Consider the following 19,895-nt stretch of genomic DNA (forward strand, 5'->3'; position numbering starts at 1 on the left):
CAGGCACAAATTACACAAATATGCCAACTTCTAAAAGTGGCACTTCTACACTAGACACGATCATGCCACATAGATCATTGCGCAGCATTCAATCTCACGAGTTCGCACATACCAAACTCGACCCTGCACTCCCCCACACATCGAACTACCTTGGGCATACATATTCCCCATTCATTCCTATGGGAGGGCAGGTCACTCACCACACACACACAGAGCTCACGCACTTTACACTGTACCACAGTGAAAAAGTGCGCAGAGGCCTAAAATCACCAACACCAGGTCACAAAAACAGGCTAGGAAAAAGCAAAAAGTTTAGGGGTGAACCTGCCAAAAGTGCCGGGTCCAACAGGTACAGTCCAGGGAGAAACTGTCGTTCCATTGGTGCTCTTAAACTCGTGGTCCCCAGGTTCAGACGGACCAATTGGGTAGGTTTCAGAAAGTAATTAATAACCTGGCTATACTCTAGTTAAGGATGATTCAATGCTTACCACACACAAAGCTACCGCCTTGACGCTGCCGGGTATTTGTTGTGCTTTAAAAGTTACTTTAACATAAACATTCAGCTAAACAAACTGCAACATCGCTCTTGAAAGCGTCAGTATATCCCCTAGTTAGCTGTGAATAGCTAATGCTAACCCATCTCCAATTTAGCTCTTTTCATAGGTTTTCTTAAAAGATCATTCAAGCAAGAAAACCGTGACAGAAGCCAAAACTCAGCATTTTTCTTATGTGAACAAAAAAAAGACTATCAAAAAGATACAAGGAATATAAACATCTAAATCCTGAACTAGTCATTTGTAGTTCCTGATCTAGCAGTGACTGACAAAAGTGTGCCTAAATACATAGGAGGCGAAAAAGCAATATAGAGCCATGCACTGCACGGTTAAAGAAAAAGGCAGCCAGTGAATCCGCATGACTGCAGCTATTTCAAAGTATTTTTGTGCAATTTCTCAGTGCTCGGACAAACTAATAGTCTGTTGGACAAGACATCCTAAGCAACTGCCTACATTTACCCTGCAGTAGCATAATTCCTAAATCTGCCCCTTTCTAGATACCCAATGTGTCTATAAAATCAGTTTCTCCGGCATTCCATGCCTCATAATCTCATAGACCTTTTCCTTGGCATTTTAATATATTCTGATTGAGGCATGTGGTATCACAAGCTGCCAAGAGAGCACGTCCTGTTCTGTCTTCTCCCCATTATAAATGACTCCTCTAAAAGAACAAGTTTAATACCCAGCAATCGACATTAAAGTAAAACACTTTTAAATGTTGTTACAATTCAACCTTAGTTGCCCTATGATCACTTTTGTCTTGTCTTCTGTTTAAGGCCTCTGATGATGACTTGATGTTGGAAACAACCAAAAACTTTGCAGAAGAGGTAAGGATTGAATGTTTCTTGATATTGACAGTATTTAACATTTTCTGTATGTAAAAGTGATTTGTTAATCTATCCATGTTAACCCAGTATTGCATAATTTTGAAATGGGTAGACCAATGTCTACATAGACTTAAATGGTCAATAACAAAGAATGGGCAGTCTTAAAATAATGACATAAAAATTTCAAAATAAAAAGAGGAGGGCGTGTTACTCGAAGTGGCACAGACACGCACCGGAGTTTGTGCTTTTGGTTCAAAATGTTTTTTGTTTGATTATTTATTTGCACCCTTGTGGCCCCTTTCTCTCATATGGTTTGTGCCAAACTCATTGTGTGCCTATATGAATCCCTAAGACTTAGTTCTCATTTGCATGGAGGGTGTTATCTCATGCAAATGAGGCAGCATCATTTCCCGCACAGTATTATTGGTGCGGTGGCAAATAGGTCATCAGGAGGCATACTGATTGTGCTCTACTTCATATGTTGAACACAATCTCCACCTCTCAATGATCCCCCCCACCAGTTATTCTTTCATTGCAAGGTAAAAGAGAAGATAAGGCACAGCCTTTCCATATGTATTAACTGTGTATGAATAGGGTTCAGAAGTTCTGTTTTTATTCACATTTGAGATGTTTTGAGGTTCAATTCGCTAAGTCATGCAAGATCATGTATAGTATTGTTACGTACTCTTACACGTCTTTGTGAATTGGCCCCATAAAACAGAATGTGAATAAAATGGAAAATTCTTAGTCTTATTCATATACAACTAGAACAAATGGAACGGTTGAAACTGTTTTTTAACTTTTATTATAGGAGATCCACTTTTCACAAGATATCACAAAGGCTTTTTGGCATATGTAATGGGAAAAAATAGTTATTTGGTACAGTACTGAATTCCAGGTGCGTAATCGTTATCAGTGAGTATTATATCCTATATTTCATTTTAAAGTTTAGCTTGTGAAAACCTACTTTGAAGTTGAATGGCAGGTGACAGTCTTCATCTAATACAGTCTGAGTTTACTTCTGTTTTCCCACGAACATTCTGTTAAGGTTTTCCGATGCATGGATGGTTTATGAACAGATAAAACAATATTTAATTCAGACTTCTTTGTTTCAATTCTTTAGATTTCAAATTGTACACTGTGACAGTAACAGGTGCCCCAAGTTCAGAACAGTTGATAAAACACTTGAGATACAATATACATTGAACTAAAACACTTCATGGGAAGAACAAAAGTAAGGAAGAAAAGAGTGATTAATACTGTACGAAATCAGCATTTGCTGCAGTTGCCCTTGATTTTGTTTTTCTGGACCCAATTTTTGCTGGTGTTAGACCTGTGTGCACTTTACCTCTGCTAACCGGTTGTAAAGTGCCTGTGCTCCCGATTTAAACATTATTAAGAAAATGGGGTAAACACAAAACTGGTCAGAGGACCTGGGTACTGAATGATAAAGAAAAAGTGGTCCTAGACACAATTCATTACACAGCAATGCATGCACAACTCATATTAAATCTGAGTTAATCCACAGGATTTTATCCTGCAATGTAAAAAAGAGAAAGAAGCAACAGACAGCCAAACGCGTTAGTAGTCTAAATAATGATACCCAAAAATAATTGTGAACACCGATGTTTTTCAAAGCAGCACAAAAGTCAGCAAGTTAATTTCACAATCCTATATACAAAATATTTAAAAATCCCAAGAGTTGGCGAAACTGCCAGGTGCTCAAGTGAAAAGAGAAAGGTAAGTAAAGAGTAAGCCAATATTTTTGCAACGTAACTAAGGTTCTATTCACTTAGTATATAACGCCTGCCCCACGTATTTTAATCATACATTCAGTCTACAGTTCTTCAATGGTGGAAGGGAGAATGAAAAAAGGGGTGCAGACGTCAAAATGGGGGGGGGGATTGTCGATGTTTCACCCTATTGCTGTCAAGGGAGGATTAACACCTCAGCTGCGGGTCTTCTTCAGGACGGGAAGGGGACCTAGATTATAAAAGGGTCAACGCCCCAGCAAATGAGGTTGGTCACCAATTAATGATGGATTAAATTATTCCAAAGCCTGGAACAGGGGTGTATCATTCAGCCCTTAATGTGGAGATTACAACATGGAAAATGTATTCCCAATCGCAATCAATGGTTCTTAGTAGTTGCACCACAAAATAATGCAGAAAGTTATTCAGCGGCCACACAATATGTCCATGGTGTAGCTCTGGCAAACCCTTAAATGGTAACGTTCCTTTCAATCAGCCGATTGAAACATGGCTAAATTGGCTTATTCCTAACTGACATGTTAAACTTTGCCTAGAAATCCCTAGTATATGATTTAGAAAATGCACCCAGGGCCTGGAAGCTAAATGCAATTTGTAGACTGTAGCACCTCTTGTGCCATCAACAGAGTGGACCTACAAAACATACCTATAGGCCTACCTATAGGAACTCTTTGCCTGCCTCTCTTCGTTCCATCCACGACCTGTTTCAGTTCAGGAAACAATTAAAAACCCACTTATTCTCTGCTGTATAGCACTGTGCTGGGTCTTCTCTGTTGTGTTATGTCTTCTATCTCCAAAAGCGCCGGGACGCCTCTTGGCTGCGGCATCTGTGCGCTATACAAAAAGTTATAACATAACATAACATAACATAACATACCAGCGTAGCCGGACTGCCGCTGTGTAAAACCTGCAATTTGACTTTCAAAATAACAATTTTTGACAGACACAGACCTCCCTTTTAAATGTTAATATGTCCCCCCTATATAGGCCTTGTAGGCCATAAAGTAGGGTGCATCAAATTAAAAAGTAGGACATGTAGAAAATTAATGTCAAGTCCCTATAGTGACCATGCCCCAAAACCTATGTCCACTATGGTTGGCCTGACTGCCCCACAAAGAAAACCAGAGTACAGATTAAAATATTAATTCTGTATCTGGACCAGCCAGAACACTAATTCAACCACTTTTGTATTAAAAGCCAAATTCATTGGTGACCTTTGTTTTTTAAGGTATATTTATGAGAAGTAGTTTTTAGAAAGTTAACTTTTCACTGGCTGAAGCTCCTGGAGGATGTTGTACATTAGCTCTCCAACAGCTTGACATTTAATGAAGTGTGACATTCCTTCCAGAAGCTGCACAATAGACCACTTTGACAGGCCAACCTGAAAGGGCAAGGATGACTACTCGGAACTGAGCTGGACATGAAGGGTGGGGCTGTAGCTCCTTCTTTTGACAGGTCAATCTCACCTCCTGCCTGAAATAACTGTCTGGGTACTTTTGCACCCTTCAAATGGATCTATCGGCACCAGACCACAATTATTTTGTATTCCCTCTCTAGTTGCTGAAGGACCCTGCTCAGTCTTAGTCAATATCTCTCATATGTTTTTGTTGTGGGTTCAGGGTGTGCCTCAAACTGGAATTTAGTGTTGGCTGTTGGACGAAACTAGTAACTTCCATAGAATACCCCCCCATTTTAGTGTGGCTGAAGTGTTAGGCCATATAGGAATTGCCCCAAAACATTGCTTTTTGCCCTGTTTGGAGCAAGACAAATAAAAGCTACTAAAAATGTAGCCCGGCCAGGGCCTGAAAGATTAGTGACCCTAGTGTTAAGGCAGTGTCTGGAACTCACAACCACCCACTATCCAGTGCTAACTATAAATGTGGAACAGCAAGGCTCCCTCCAAGGAACTCTTTCTGGACCTGCGGAAAATCTGAAAAAACTAAAGTCCCATTCTGCGTTGGGACCTAGACAAGTTTCAGCAAGAACTTTTCAAAGCTCTAACAGGACCAACCTTCAGGTATAGAGCCTTCGGTTCTGCGGCAGCAGCTACAATTTAATCTGCATTCCACACAAGGGCTGTTCTTCTCAAAAAGTGACAAAGCCTTATTCTGCATTGGGATTTGAATGAAATGTCTACTTATTTTTTTTACTTTCAGACTTTTACTATGACCAATCCACTGGGTGAATCGGACTCCGGCCCCATTTGCCTGGAACTGCACTCCAGTCCTGGTCTACCTCTTCCAGGAAGAGGTGTGGCGCAGCGGGCAGGTGCCTGACTCTGGACCACAGGGTTCACAGTTCGATCCCCGGGCCGGTGGCAGGTTAGCCCAGCACCATGTGACTCGGGGCATAAGCTTGCTTCATCTTCCCTACGCCCCCCAGCTCCGGGACACCTCTCTGGAGGTAGCTGTGCGTTATACAAATTTCATCTATTCATTTCATTTCCATAGGCTATCATTGGCATATTTTGCTTTGTGCTACATTTTTTACTTGAAACATTTGAAATTCAGATCTCCAGTTCTCCTTCTTTGATTGGTATCACTTTGGTGTAATTTTTGTTTATTACATTATACTCGATCATTTTAATTCAGTTTGGATTTTTTATTGCTTGGTGTTATGACTTTACTATTTTGGTACTGCATAAATACTTTACACCATGCCCCAAGTTAAGCTTGTCCACTCTGAGTTACCTAAAATGGGGCTGAACTCTGGTTAATTTAATGAGCTGGGTAATCACTCGCCCCAAATCCACTTTCTTACGAATAACGTCTGCCTAAAGATCAAAATAATCTCTTTCAGTTTAGCACAGACATTATTGCCACATCATTATATACATCCAGCTCAAATTAGCATGGTTTTAAACTATTTCTCAAAGGCAGCCAGAATCAAGATGGCCTGTATTCACAAGATGTTGTAAAGGTATCCTGTTAATATTTCCAATTCGTAAGGTATTTGTTCTATTTTCATTACTGGCCTCTAACCACAAAGGTATCCCTCAAAGTTGCATGCTGTGCATTTGAAAAGCATATATATGTAGTTTTGTCTTCTACTCTTACACCTTTGTCATTCATTCTTTGCTAGTAATTAAATTGTTTTTCTGTGCACTTCTTTTGAAGATTTTGTTACTTTTGTCTGTAGCTCAAGTTAGGCTGTATTTTCTTTAAGAAGGTCAACGTTTTTAACTGCAGATTTTTGTAAATTCTCTTGCTTAATGATTTTTCCTAATGTATATGTTTTGATTCAGAGTATTCTTACGCTGAATGACAATGCTTGTAGATCATAGATCTGGTAAATATGTCTGTCTCAAAGAGATTATCTGTTGGCATGTCTTTTAGTGATGCAGAGAGGCCGGCTAACGTTGTCCTATTAAACATTTTACCTGTGGAGACTTCAGTAGTTCTTTTTTGAGCTGTTGCTTTTGGAACGCACACCAATTGTGTTTTTTTTAAACCATTTTCTTTTGAATCCATCATTTATCTGCCAATATTTTCTCTTTGTGAGACCATGTCAACTGAACAATCAGCTGTATCCCCAAGTTATTTTTCAATAACTTGGTAATGAATGTGCTCTTAAAAAGTGAGTTAATTTGACATGTTTGCAATCTTCACATATTTTTCGAGGTTTTTAATGGTTTTGATAATAGCTGTATTTTGTAAAATTCAGAACGCTGAGGTGTTGCTCTAGTTTAAAAAAGGAAGAAATACAGACAGTCCAACATATGAGCCACATTCACTGCTTTAAAAAGATTTCAGTCTCCTTCCTTTTCTTTTTTATTTTATATAAAAATCACACATTATGTGCTACAAGGATCATCCATTAGATGACGTTTTTCAATGCCTCCCGACAATCCAACAAAAACATTATAAACCAGTATGCATAACATCTGCTAATGCACAGTAGAGGATCAACTTCTGAATCTATTCTTTGCTGTGGTCCTTCAGCCAATTTACTGTACATAGCATTGATCATGTGCACTTGTGATTGATTTCAGGGCCTGTATTGACTGGATTCTGTGACCAGCCATAAATTGGATCTACCTTACTGTGCACATTCTGAGGTTATGGCAGCAGCACAGGTGTTTAGTAAGATCCTGTTTGACACCAGGCAGCTATGAGTGACTTTGCATAACTTTTTATTATGTCTAGTAGGGTACATCTTACTTAAATTTGAACCAAAGCTGTACCGGGGTTGGAAGGGTTCTACAATTTGTAGAATTCTTCTGTTTTACCATAAAGTAAATTAGCAACAAAGAAAAGTACAGAGCATGACTCCTTTTTACCACACCCTTCAACTTCTCAGTTTCTGAAGCTGGTTACACAGGTAATTTGTGGATAACGGCCTGCTTAAAATATCCAGTCGTCAAAAAAAATTCCATAACCTGTTTGCAAAATACAAATGGCAATTCAAAGTCCACTTCATTTTTCAGGAGTTGCGTAGTCCAAATGTAAAATAATCCTTCCATGGTTACAATACCAAAATCCTTTCAATGATCCCCTATAATGTTCACAAGCTCTAGTTCGTGCCACTAAGTGTAAATAAATATTCGAAAGTTATATTCCTTGGGAATGTGGGTTGCTCTCCTCCCGGAACTCGAGTGGGCCCTGAACATCACGCCCTTGGTCACCAGGGCCAAGGCGGACCTCAGGAAATGGCAATCTCTCCCTCTCAACCCCCTTGGCAGGAGTGCCCTTTTTAAAATGATGGTCCTCCCCTGTTTCCTATAAATTTTACAACATATTACAACCCATCTCCAAGGCAGTTGGTTTTGGGAATTGGATGGTGCCCTCACCCAATTTTTGTGGGAAGGCGGGAGGCGGCAATGCCCCTAGTACATTGCCGCATACCCCCCTACGACGGGGGCATGGGGGTGATTAATCTTCACCTCTACTACCGGGCCACGAGGCTCATTGTGAGCCACGACTGGTTCGCTGGCTGCTGGTCCGACCCAGCGTACCGGGTGGAACTAAGGTCACTGGGCTCTACACAGATCCAAGCCTACCTGTATGGGAACCCCGTACCACAGGCTCTCCCCCCAAAGTCACCAAGATGGTGCTTATGGCCTGGCAAACAGCCTTACGCCACGTAAAATGCGACCGGAAACTCACCAGACAGACACCTCTGTGGAGTGGGGTTTGGCTGGAAGAGGTCTCTTCTCTCCAAGACTTTCGTCGATAGAACCATATCGGGATCTCGCTATTAGGAGACATCTGGGCGGGGGACCATGTCAGTTAGTTTGCAGACTTACAACAACGTTACTCCCTCCACTCCTCTCAATTTTACAAATACTTACAGCTAAGGCATGCCCTCCAGGCCCAAATTCCGTCTTGCACCTCCTTCCTGGAATTAGCCCACTGGAGGTCCAAGTGATGATGGGTAACCTCGGCCGAGTGGGGGTGTCACGGATTTATCCCTCCTTAGTGAACAATGGCCCGCATCCCTAGACCTGCTCCGTGTTCGCTGAGAGGGGTGACTGGGTCGCCTGGAGGAGGCGGATTGGAGTGACTCCCTTCTGGCCCCCAAGACCCTGACAACCTCCTCCAAGTTGCGTCTAGTCCAACTCTATTATCTCCATACGGCATGCCTCACCCCAGCACGCCTGTACAGTGCTCGCATGCGGCCCTCCCCATCCTGCACGCACTTCAACCACGCCCGTCTGATTTTTACCACATGGTGTGGCAATGTCCCGTCCTTGCACCGTTCTGGTCGGGGGTGGAACTTGAGCTTCTACAAACCCTAGAGTGGGAGGTTACCCACGACCCGCTACGCCTGATCCTGTGGGTGTTTGACGGCCTTGATGGATCCCGGATGGATAAGCTCTTCCTGGGAACGGCGGTGGCGGTGACGAAGCACGATATAGCGGCACTCTGGTCCAAGCCAAGCCACCTATGAAGTGGAAATGGAGACGGGGAGTGGACTGGTGTGGTATTCAGGAGAAGCCCCTCTTTGAGGCCCAGGGTTGCCCTAAAGTTGTTGGCCAAATATGGGGCAAATGGTTCAACTTACTGCCCGTTTGAGGAATTTGAATGTGTCGTGTACATGAATATTTATAAGCAAGTGTTGTACTCATTCCACAAATGCCTTATGAGTCTGTCGTCTTCTCTCGATTGTACTTTATCTAAATAATTTGTATGATTTGCTACCAATGTATCTTTGTTCTCTAAAAAATCCAATAAACTTGATTATCAAAAAAAAGTTATATTCCTTCCCACGAACATGTGTTATTTTCAAAATGTATAGTTTTGAGAAACTTAGTCGGGCTAAAAGTAGCAAATACTCCCTCTCAATGCCCACTAATGCCAGTTTGAGGTTCATGGGTATTCTGTAGCCAATAGTTGTATTCAATGTGTTGTGTATTTTAGACAAGTACGGGCTATCTTGGGGCAATCTCACGCCATCTATGTAACATTTTGGTAATGTATTCAAAATCACTAAGATTAATCATTTCTTACAAATCTAAACTTTGGCAACTCACAGCAACTCCAGTCTGTTAAATGCTTATTGGACTTCTTTTACTGTGTTATTGTATTTGGTTTGTTGGTATCCAGAGAAAAGGTGTACCCTACAGTTTAGATTTGTCCGTGCCTACTCAGTTGTCTTTATCATCTGATTTAAGGGATCTACACTATTCACACCTCTTCATAAGGGGTACTAGTGCCTTGTTTCTTTGTGAAAATAAAGGAAATGCTGATTTACTCTCAGTTGGACAAATTAATGGGTTGTATTGATTTGGATGATTTGTGATTAATCTTGTTTGGACTAAGATTGATACAATGGTTGGGATTAAACAAAATTCTAAGCTCATCAATTATGCCCAATCATGTGCCAAAAGTGAAGTGGGCTCATTGTAACCCCTCCATTTGTAAGCTGCAAGTAAAACATTTAAAGAGTAAATGAACAATTCTGATTCCCATCATGAACACTTTAGGGCATTTTATCAATAGGATTTTTGTGGTAATATTTACTTTGTAGTCAATATTTTATTTATATAAAGGTATTCCTCACATAAATGTAAATCAATGTGGACTAGCTAGTTTAAGGGAGGCGGTTTTTAAATGACTCGGGTACGTCAGCAAATGGATAAGGAAAAGCACTGTTTTCCTTAGAAAGCCCTCACCCACCGACCTAGTCGGTGGCATGCTTCATCATCGGGCCCACCACAGTGGCACCGAATGTGCCCCGGGTGTGCTACAACGCCAGGTGACTGCGGAGCTGGTATATTGCTGAGTGTGCAGTGAAGGGGTGTGATAAGTGAAGTTTAAAATGCTATACAAGAGGTCCCAGCACCCGAGGGTTAACAATATTTAATAAACTGGGCCTCTGTTAGCAGGTTAAAAAGGCAAAAGGACGTTAAAGGAGTGTTACGATGACCTATCGGGCGCCACGGACGGACTACTAGGTCCTAGGAGGAACCAGACCGAACTACTCGGTCTCTTTCTCTGCCAGGCGACCCATGAGGCTTTTTACTGAGAAATAACAGAAAAAGCTTGAGGGAATCCCCCTCTAACAGTTATAGCGCCTTAGCGTGCGCAACACATAGTAAAAATCAGACACACACTTAAGTTAAGTTTATTATAATTTTGCACCTTTTCACATTTCTCTTTGGTCCTGAGGAAAGCCAGCTTAGAATTAAAGGGCACTGGCTGAAACATGTAGACCACACTGGACGCCGGAGGTCATCGTAACACTCCTTTAACGTCCTTTTGCCTTTTTAACCTGCTAACAGAGGCCCAGTTTATTAAATATTGTTAACCCTCGGGTGCTGGGACCTCTTGTATAGCATTTTAAACTTCACTTATCACACCCCTTCACTGCACACTCAGCAATATACCAGCTCCGCAGTCACCTGGCGTTGTAGCACACCCGGGGCACATTCGGTGCCACTGTGGTGGGCCCGATGATGAAGCATGCCACCGACTAGGTCGGTGGGTGAGGGCTTTCTAAGGAAAACAGTGCTTTTTCCTTATCCATTTGCTGACGTACCTGAGTCATTTAAAAACCGCCTCCCTTAAACTAGCTAGTCCACATTGATTTACATATATAATACTGGGGATACGGGCTAGCTTACCTAGTCCTCTCTCTCTCGTTGATCTGTATAATATTCCTCACATAAAGCCATTCTTCTGGTGTAGGCTACTCTACTCATATGTTCAGATTAGTAGAGCCGGTGTGAGTGGAAGCAGGCAGCAGTGTATTTGCTCCAAATTCTTTGTGGTAGAATGTTGTTACTCACAAGTACTACTTTCTTATTGGGACAATTTCTTTGATTTTAATGTTTGTCCATCTCTTGAGTCTCCGATTAACCCCAAATCAAGCTTAAAACTAAGCTTTAAGCTAAATGTATAATCCTAATTGGTGAATGAGTCTCAGTTTACTAAGCTACACACCTAAACACACTAGGTTATCCCTCAACACAAAAGTATGAATGTAATTGCTAAAACAAACCAGACGCCCCTACCTCCCAAATCACAGCTAAGCTTCAGTTACTAGTTAAAAGGTTGGAAGACTAATCTTTAAAAAAACACTGGAGCCTAAAGTCTTTATTTTCTACCCAAGCCCTTAATCTTAACCCAAAGGCCAGATCACTAACCCAAATGAGATTAATCAAATTAGTTTTAACTCTTATTTCAATAAAATCCAAATGTAGCCATTCCGCACAAGTTTGTCATATTCGGTGTAGTGGAGCAAATGTTTTCCTTATGAAGAAAAATGAATTGAAATTATTTTAACAGCTATTTCAGTCTTATTTTGCTGTTTTCTACCTGTTGACTCTATTAGCACTGGTCATGCATAGTGTGTGTGATCTTCTAACAGAGCATACGCTTGTGAATTCAAGCAAAAAAGAATGAAATGTAGGAGTTGTGTGCTGAAAAAAATGGACTTGACTGGAATGGATTAAAAAGGTGTAGCTAGAACTGCAATGATTTAGAGTAGTGTTTTTTTTCCTTTCAAATTCTGAGGACCCCCCCCCCCCCTGCTAAAAAAAATATTGGAATCGAGAGAACCCCACTGAGTTAATATTGGACTCCAGGGATCAGGCCTAAGCATTTTAGATGATTTATACTGCAAAACAATACACAAATACAAAAACAAACATTATTTAAAAAATACATAAACTACGAAATACTTTATTTAATTTGCAAGCAAATATAAAAGAAAATATGATGGGAAGGTCGAGGGTTTCTAAATTAGATTGGTGCCACTCATCGTCCATACTGTATTCGGCTTGATTCTCTTGCACTGCTCCCATTAATCAATTTGAGGATATTAACTTAATTTTTAATCTCCAATTTCAAGTTCCTTCGCATTTATAGAACGTTTAAATCTTCAGTTGTAAAATTTGCTTCTTTATTCATATAATCTTTATCAATCTGTGAATATTACTTAATCCTCTAAGCATTTGCGGACCCCTTGAGTAGGCTTCTCAAGCGCCTGGGGGTCCCCGGATCACAGGTTACGAACCACTCTACTATAAATCCACCCAAATCTTCAATGTTGACATTGAGTTTCATGCTTTTATTTGTAGCGCTGGGACGCCCGTTGCTGGGGCAGCTATGCGCAGTATAAATCCATAAATAATAATAATTTTTAAGACGTGGAAGAACGTTTTTTTTTTACTCTCAGCCACATAATAACCTATTTTAGTAGTACATTCATGTTCTTCGGTGAACTCCTGAACTGTTGCTTTATGTAGCGGATGTGTGACACTCAGCCCTCTGTGAGAATACTGTTCTTGGTTGGTTGACCTGTTGGGTGGTTGACCTGTTGGGTGGTTGACCTGTTGGGTGGTTGACCTGTTGGGTGGTTGACCTGTTGGGTAATTGACCTGTTGGGTAATTGACCTGTTGGGTAATTGACCTGTTGGGTAATTGACCTGTTGGGTAATTGACCTGTTGGCTGATAAATGGTAATACGATTTGCTTTGAGTTTTACTATCCATAGTTTTCAGACTTCTGAACTGTTTTTTATTCTCCACAGATCGGTTTGAATATTATTCACATTTGTCTCTCTCAAGATAGCAGTGATGAAGAGGTAACCCATTTCTTCGTAAATGAAGCAAATTGTATTTTTTTTGTGTCTCTCCATATCTACCTACTAGGTAAAATACTGTTCATCTTTGTTCAGTATTTTATTTGGCATTTCAACAGCCATTTGTAGCAGCCATGTGCTATGAATCTTGCAGGCTTTGGTATTTACGTCTTTATTTTTATAAAAGTTAAGTTTCAACTGCTGTTGATCATATATTTGTTGCCATGGTGGTTTTTATGAACACATTTCATTTTTCTGGTCTTTTGCTGTGTATATCTCTGTTTCACCAGCAGTCTCCTGTAAAAACCATCACCTATTTTGCCCAAACTGCAATTAAGTTTATTTTTTATTAAATTGGGAACAGCAATTAGCCAGGCTTTAATAACACAGAACCATCGATCCCCAAGAAGGATGGTAAATGACCGAAACCTTGCTTGTTACTTGGACACCATCCCACAACAAAACCCAGAGGGCGGACTTGAGGGGTACTCTTAGAAAGGTGCAAACGAGTAGAAATGCAGTCCATGCCTTCAGTTATTTTTTGGGGTGGATGATGCCTCTCCCGTGAAAGTCCTACATGCAATGCTATGTGGAATGTAGTAATTGTCATGTCGTATGATTTAACACATTATATGGGTCGAATGTGCTCTGTTGTTTTAGAGTTAAGTCTTCACGAATAGAGCAGATTGTGTTAGGTCTTAAAAATGGCGACCTCAATTTGCCAGGATGGAGTCGGGGCCTACATCACATGTAGGCGGGACCATAAGGACTTACCACCACATTCCGCTCAAACGTGTAAAAGCTGCACCAATCATGCTACACAGGTGGGCCTGGTATGCATATATATGGCGCTTATTATCCCTGTGCGTTGAAGTGCTTTGTGGCCAGTAGCCCACTACTCCAGAACCCAAGATTAAGTTTAATAGTTAGTAGATTAGTAAGTGTTTCTTTTTCTTTTCCTTGTGCTTTAGTTGTTTTAGTTTTGTGCTCTTGATTTTTTTGGTGTGTTTAGTAGAGTTTGAAGAAGGGATAGCATGATTGGTATGGAATTAAAAGGGTAAGTAGTACATTATTTTTGTAAGTAGTGGTTGTGTGTGCCTGTTAGGTGGGTGGAATAGCTGAAAAACAGAGGGGAAGTTTGAAAAGGATGTTGGGAGTTCATAGTTGTTATAAAGGGTTTGAAGGTGTTAGAGAGAGGAAGATGGAGGTTGAAGGTTTTTTTAATAACAAAACTAAAAGTAACATACATACATACCAATGACACTTAATAAAGATCTAGTGGCTGTAGTAAAGCCCCTATATAAAAACCCATATGTACATAGAAGCACATTATTTACATGGTCTGATGCACACATTTATCTTGTGGTGAAATATGCAAATATTTTGTTTAGTTTGTTTAAAATAACTTTAATTAGCTTGCACGTACTTTAATATGCATCACACTTCAAAAAGTTTTAGTAGTAGGCATGCATCAACACCTCTATATATGCAAATATATGTACATAGAAGCATCAATTTTGGCATGGTCTGATAAACACATGTATCTTGTCGTGCAATATACATCTTCTCCCTTATATGAACGGATCTGCTTCTAGCAGTAAGCATATCCAATGTACTCGCCATACTGTGAGAAGCATACTTTGTCATGTCGGATTTTACTGTTTTGTTAAACTGTTGTGAACATAGTCATCATGTGCGGAAGAGCCAACTCTTGACTAATCTTTTGAAGCGGAGTTGGGTGTCAGTGGATTTTATGTCCGCGGGTCGCAAATTCCGTAGTTTGGCTGCTTGAACAGAGCAAGATGTACCGCCTGTGGCTTTTTCTTGTATGTAGAAATTTTGAGGGGAGGCTCAATTTTCAAGCGCAGATTCCTGTGTTATATGCATTTGTTGATTTTGTTCCTGATGAAGGTGGTCCTTTGCCATGTATTGTTTTGTGTGTGAATCAAAGCAGCTTGAAGGTGGATCTTCTGGCAAATGTTCGTGGTGTTCTGTAATGTATTAATCGCTATGTATTAATCGCTATGGGTTTCCTTTAAATGTGATGAAGGATGCTTTGCTGTAGGTAGAATGTAGAGGTGCAAATGGTTTTTTGGTGTGTGGTTTTCTAAGGAACATTGCCGATGCAGAGTGTATTCACTGGATACAGAATGGTCTCCAGTGTGGCTGGTGGTGTAGCTGTCTATGTTGGTGACTGATGTATGGGATGTAGCATGGTTGTGGGGTACTGTTTGGTGGTCTAGGTTGTAGGTGATTGGGTATTTAAAAAGAGGTTGTGATATAGCTTGTGTGTAATGTTTCAGCAGATTATGGTATCAAAGTGGTGGTGTAGCATATATTTTGTGTACTTAGTGTAGGGTGTAAGGAGTAGGGTATTGCTGTTGCACAACACAGTGTGGATTAAGGGATATAGTGAAGGTAAGTAGTACGGTCGTTTACAAGTGTAAACTGACTGTATTTTGTAGAAGGCCATTTGCATAGGTTATAGAAACTAAAGGTGGAGTTTTTAGGGCGTTCTGGGTGAAGGAATTAAGCATAGGCAGTTAAAAATATTTGACACATTAAAATGTATTTCTTTTCTAATGCCCATTATTGACTAACCTCCTTTTCCTATTTTCTCCGTAGATCATTGATGAAATCTTGAAGCTTAATGAAGATCCCAAGATTCGGGGTCTAGTACTTCATCTGTCTACAAACAGTAGCAGAGTTCTAAATGCTGTTTCTCCCGAGAAGGATATTGATGGGTAAGAAATTAATATGTTGATCACTCTTGGTTATTCAGGGAAAGCAGTGAGATCCAATATTTTCCTGTAGCCTGTTGCCTTAGCTGGCTAAATCCACTATTTACGTTTAGAAACTGATGAAAACAATATATGAATAAATATATGCAACCCAAGAACCAGGCAGCAAATGCTTGTTAATCTCAGTAGGCTTTGCCAATGCTTTTTGCCTATTGTGTGAAGGAGTGGAAAAAAACTTTACAAAAAGAGTGCAATGACATATACACTTTATTATATTATGGCAGCCTAGTGCGATGACCTCTGTGCACATGCTTCACCAATCATGTGCACGCATAGGACATAATGCAGCCATGATTTGTATTGTTTATTTACCATCCCAAGATGGCTGACATCATGTAAAAAAAATGTAATTTAAATACGTATGAAAGTGCCTTTCAAAAAGAGTGGCAAAGCAGAAAATGACTGCTGCCAGTCACAGCAAAATATTGCAACTTAGTGTAAAAAAGGTTTTTAGGAACCAAGATAGAATGGAGGTACAGAGCTACAAAGGATCAGGTGGGGTAGAAGACAATGGGAGACTGCAGTAAAGGCCAACAAACGAGTTAGTGGGAGGAATATAAAAATGTATCAAAAAAGACATGGTCGATGAAACCATGAGCAGCTATTGCTTGAGGGAGGAGGGAGCTTCACAGAGCACACAAGGAATGGTATTTGTGGAGGGGGTAGAAGCCCAAAACAGAGGATGAAAAACACTTGTATTCTCATGGAGTGATGAATGAAAAAGAAAGTTGTTCCATGATTTAGAGCAGTGGAAGTCACCCAGTCAAAAGGATGGTAAAGAAGCTATGCTCCTGGGGATGGTCAAACTCAAGAAGAAAAGCCATTAAATAAGAATGATGCAAAATAGTTACAATGAAGTACAATGCGAGGACTCACACTATATGTGTAATAAACACATAAAAAGGGATTTAGAGCCTTACCCCCAAAATGAGCAGAAGAGGACATTGGAGGAAAGCAGGATTGCAAAGACGTTTGAAATCACCACAATATGGCTGCAGAGTTTGAGGTTTCTGCACTGATTTTACATTCATATTGGAATTTCAGGTGGATGGTCTTCTCTGTAAGAGTTCCTTCCTCAAGTCAGAACACTGAAGAATCCTAGCATCACCCTGGTTGTTCATTTTTAGGGCTCGGCCTACGTCACCACGAAGTGGGGCGGAGCTTCGAGCTCTTATGTTAAAGAAAAAAAAAAGGTTTCTTTATGGCTCGGGCCAGATAGATTCCTTAGTGCGCGTGCTTTTGTTATGGCATCTGCATAGTGATTCGTCTTCGCTGTGCTGTCCTTTTAGTAGCCTTGACACGATAGGCTATATGTAATTTTCGTCCGCCATTTGTGGCATTTTCTGTGTGGTTACGAGCACGGCCGTCCATAAATATCAATTAGGAGCTGTCAGGGAGGTGCTGTAATGGAATCCAGATGTTGTGGGCGCGTTCACCATTCTGCAGTGCGTTTTGGTGGGCGCGCGCCATGCATTATTTTGTTGCTCCTTTCATCTCAGGTTTACTCGGCTAATTTAAATGTTTGAATAGCTGAAATGCTTTTACCGAAATTTAAAATGTTTGTTTGGAATAAAAGGTTTACAGTTTTCAGCCAGCTTGCACCTCCTTGTTTGAACACGGAATGTAAAGCGAGTTTGTTTTAGAGCACTGATAGCCCTGTGAGGTGATACTTCAGGGTCGACGTGGTGGGTGCTTCGGGCTGGCTTGCCAGTTTGTTTATTTAAGCAGCTGACATGGTAAGTGGAATAACGAGGGAAGAACACAGTACCAGCTGTATATTTGACTGTCACTCTTAGCTGCGATAAAAATAAGTGGGAAAGTGCAATTTCGGATGATATTGAACATTCACTCATTCCAACAATTATGCATTTGAAAAGATTTGAACTTTCAGGCTTATTATGAACATTTGAGGGTTACGGGTGGCGAGTTCAGTAAGAGGTAAAGAGTGCGCTTTTCATGCTCTACTTCGGGTTCACAGTGTGAGTTTGGGCGGCTGCGACACCAGCTAAATATAAATCTGGCGCAGTCCTACTGGGCACCATGCTGTATATCAGTCTATGAGGGAAGGCGCCGTTCTGCTCTGTGCTGTGGTGAAGGATAGGGACATTGTGAACGATGGTTGGGAGCAGGAGATGGCCTTCGGTGTGACGACGTTATGTGCAGAGTGCAGTTTGGTATTGCAGAGTGCAGTTTGGTATTGCAGAGTGCAGAGTGGTAGTGCAGAGTGCAGAGTGGTAGTGCAGAGTGCAGAGTGGTAGTGCAGAGTGCAGAGTGGTAGTGCAGAGTGGTAGTGCAGAGTGCAGAGTGGTAGTGCAGAGTGCAGAGTGGTAGTGCAGAGTGGTAGTGCAGAGTGGTAGTGCAGAGTGGTAGTGCAGAGTGGTAGTGCAGAGTGGTAGTGCAGAGTGGTAGTGCAGAGTGGTAGTGCAGAGTGGTAGTGCAGAGTGGTAGTGCAGAGTGGTAGTGCAGAGTGGTAGTGCAGAGTGGTAGTGCAGAGTGGTAGTGCAGAGTGGTAGTGCAGAGTGGTAGTGCAGAGTGGTAGTGCAGAGTGGTAGTGCAGAGTGGTAGTGCAGAGTGGTAGTGCAGAGTGGTAGTGCAGAGTGGTAGTGCAGAGTGGTAGTGCAGAGTGGTAGTGCAGAGTGGTAGTGCAGAGTGGAGAGTGAGAGTGGAGAGTGAGAGTGGAGAGTGGTAGTGCAGAGTGCAGAGTGCAGAGTGCAGAGTGCAGAGTGCAGAAAACACATTACCATTTACAATGCCATTATCTCTAACTTAAAACAATCCCGAGCCCTAATGCATTCCTAATGCTTGTTCTTTCTTGTGACTTCTTGAAGGATCTCATCCTCTTTTCTTTTTTTTAAATTTTTCCTTTTGTAAAGTTTTTATTCAGTCAACACATCGGCAATGATGATACATAAGTAAAGTATGAGCAATATAGTAAGGTGTCACATTCCTGAGAACATTACCATTATAAAAAAAGAATCATCGGTATTTACCAAAGGAACGTTATTCGGCAGTCCATTCCCTCCTATACCCTTCTACCCTCTAATCTTCATCTGAGCTATCCGATTCCAATTCTGTTATCGGGTCACAAATATCCCCCCTGTAGGTGTTCCAAGCCACCCAGATAATAGTCCACTTTCGGGAGCTTTTCCGAGTTGTGTACACTGTCCTTTCCGTTAGCATAGTGACATCCATATCTCTGCACCAAGTCTCTAGTGATGGTAAGTCCACTGCACCCCATTTCGGTGCAATATTCCGTTTTTGGCACCATGAGCCCTAGCGTGACCCACGTTTGACCATGGCTCGTGAGATCATTGGGTTCCCATATGTTGAGTAAACATCTGCGTGTCTCTGGCAGTAACACCTCCATCACTTGTGATATTGTTCTTAGTACTTGTCGCCAATAGTCCGCTACCGCTGAACATTCCCATATTATGTGTATGAAATCTCCCTCCTCTCCCCACCCCCGTATGCAGTATGGGTGTTGTGCCCTTGATATTTTAAATAACATGGTTCTGGTGTAATATACTCTATGTAGGATTTTAAGCTGCACTAACCGTAGCCTTGCAGGGATTCCCACCTCTTTGGGCGATGCCAGGGCTTCTTGCCATTTCAAGTCTTCTATGTCCTCCAAATCTGTCACACATTTGCCCCTTAGTGAGACTGGCAAGTTATTAATCATCTTCCTGTATGTGAAGGACGTGGCGCGCTTTTGCATATGGTCAGCCAGTAGCCAGTCTTCTAATGGGGAGGCCTCAGGGACGTCGGTGCCAGGTGTGATCGCTGTGAGCAATGCATGCCGTATTTGCGTATACCTGTAGGTCTCAGTCGGGCCCAATTCATATTGTTGTTGGAGTTGGGCGAAAGGAACTACTGTCCCCTTTTCCCATAGATCTCCCACCGTGGAAATACCAATATTAT

The 19,895-nt window shown here is 41.3% G+C and overlaps 1 protein-coding gene across 1 annotated transcript in view; it reads left to right on the forward strand.

The window, feature by feature from the left end:
- Positions 1-19,895, forward strand: part of LOC147672873 (monofunctional C1-tetrahydrofolate synthase, mitochondrial-like) — a gene marked incomplete at its 3' end in the record, with an annotated part of 195,553 nt that overhangs the window by 126,259 nt on the left and 49,399 nt on the right. Inside the window, exons 3-5 of the mRNA XM_086947959.1 lie at positions 1,331-1,381; positions 13,126-13,179; positions 15,802-15,920. Coding sequence (XP_086804085.1) covers positions 1,331-1,381; positions 13,126-13,179; positions 15,802-15,920 — 224 coding nt within the window. The remainder of the gene's footprint in view (positions 1-1,330; positions 1,382-13,125; positions 13,180-15,801; positions 15,921-19,895) is intronic.

Source organism: Lissotriton vulgaris, unplaced genomic scaffold (genome assembly GCF_964263255.1).
Source record: "Lissotriton vulgaris unplaced genomic scaffold, aLisVul1.2 SCAFFOLD_1361, whole genome shotgun sequence".
Classification (NCBI taxonomy): Eukaryota; Metazoa; Chordata; class Amphibia; order Caudata; family Salamandridae; genus Lissotriton; species Lissotriton vulgaris.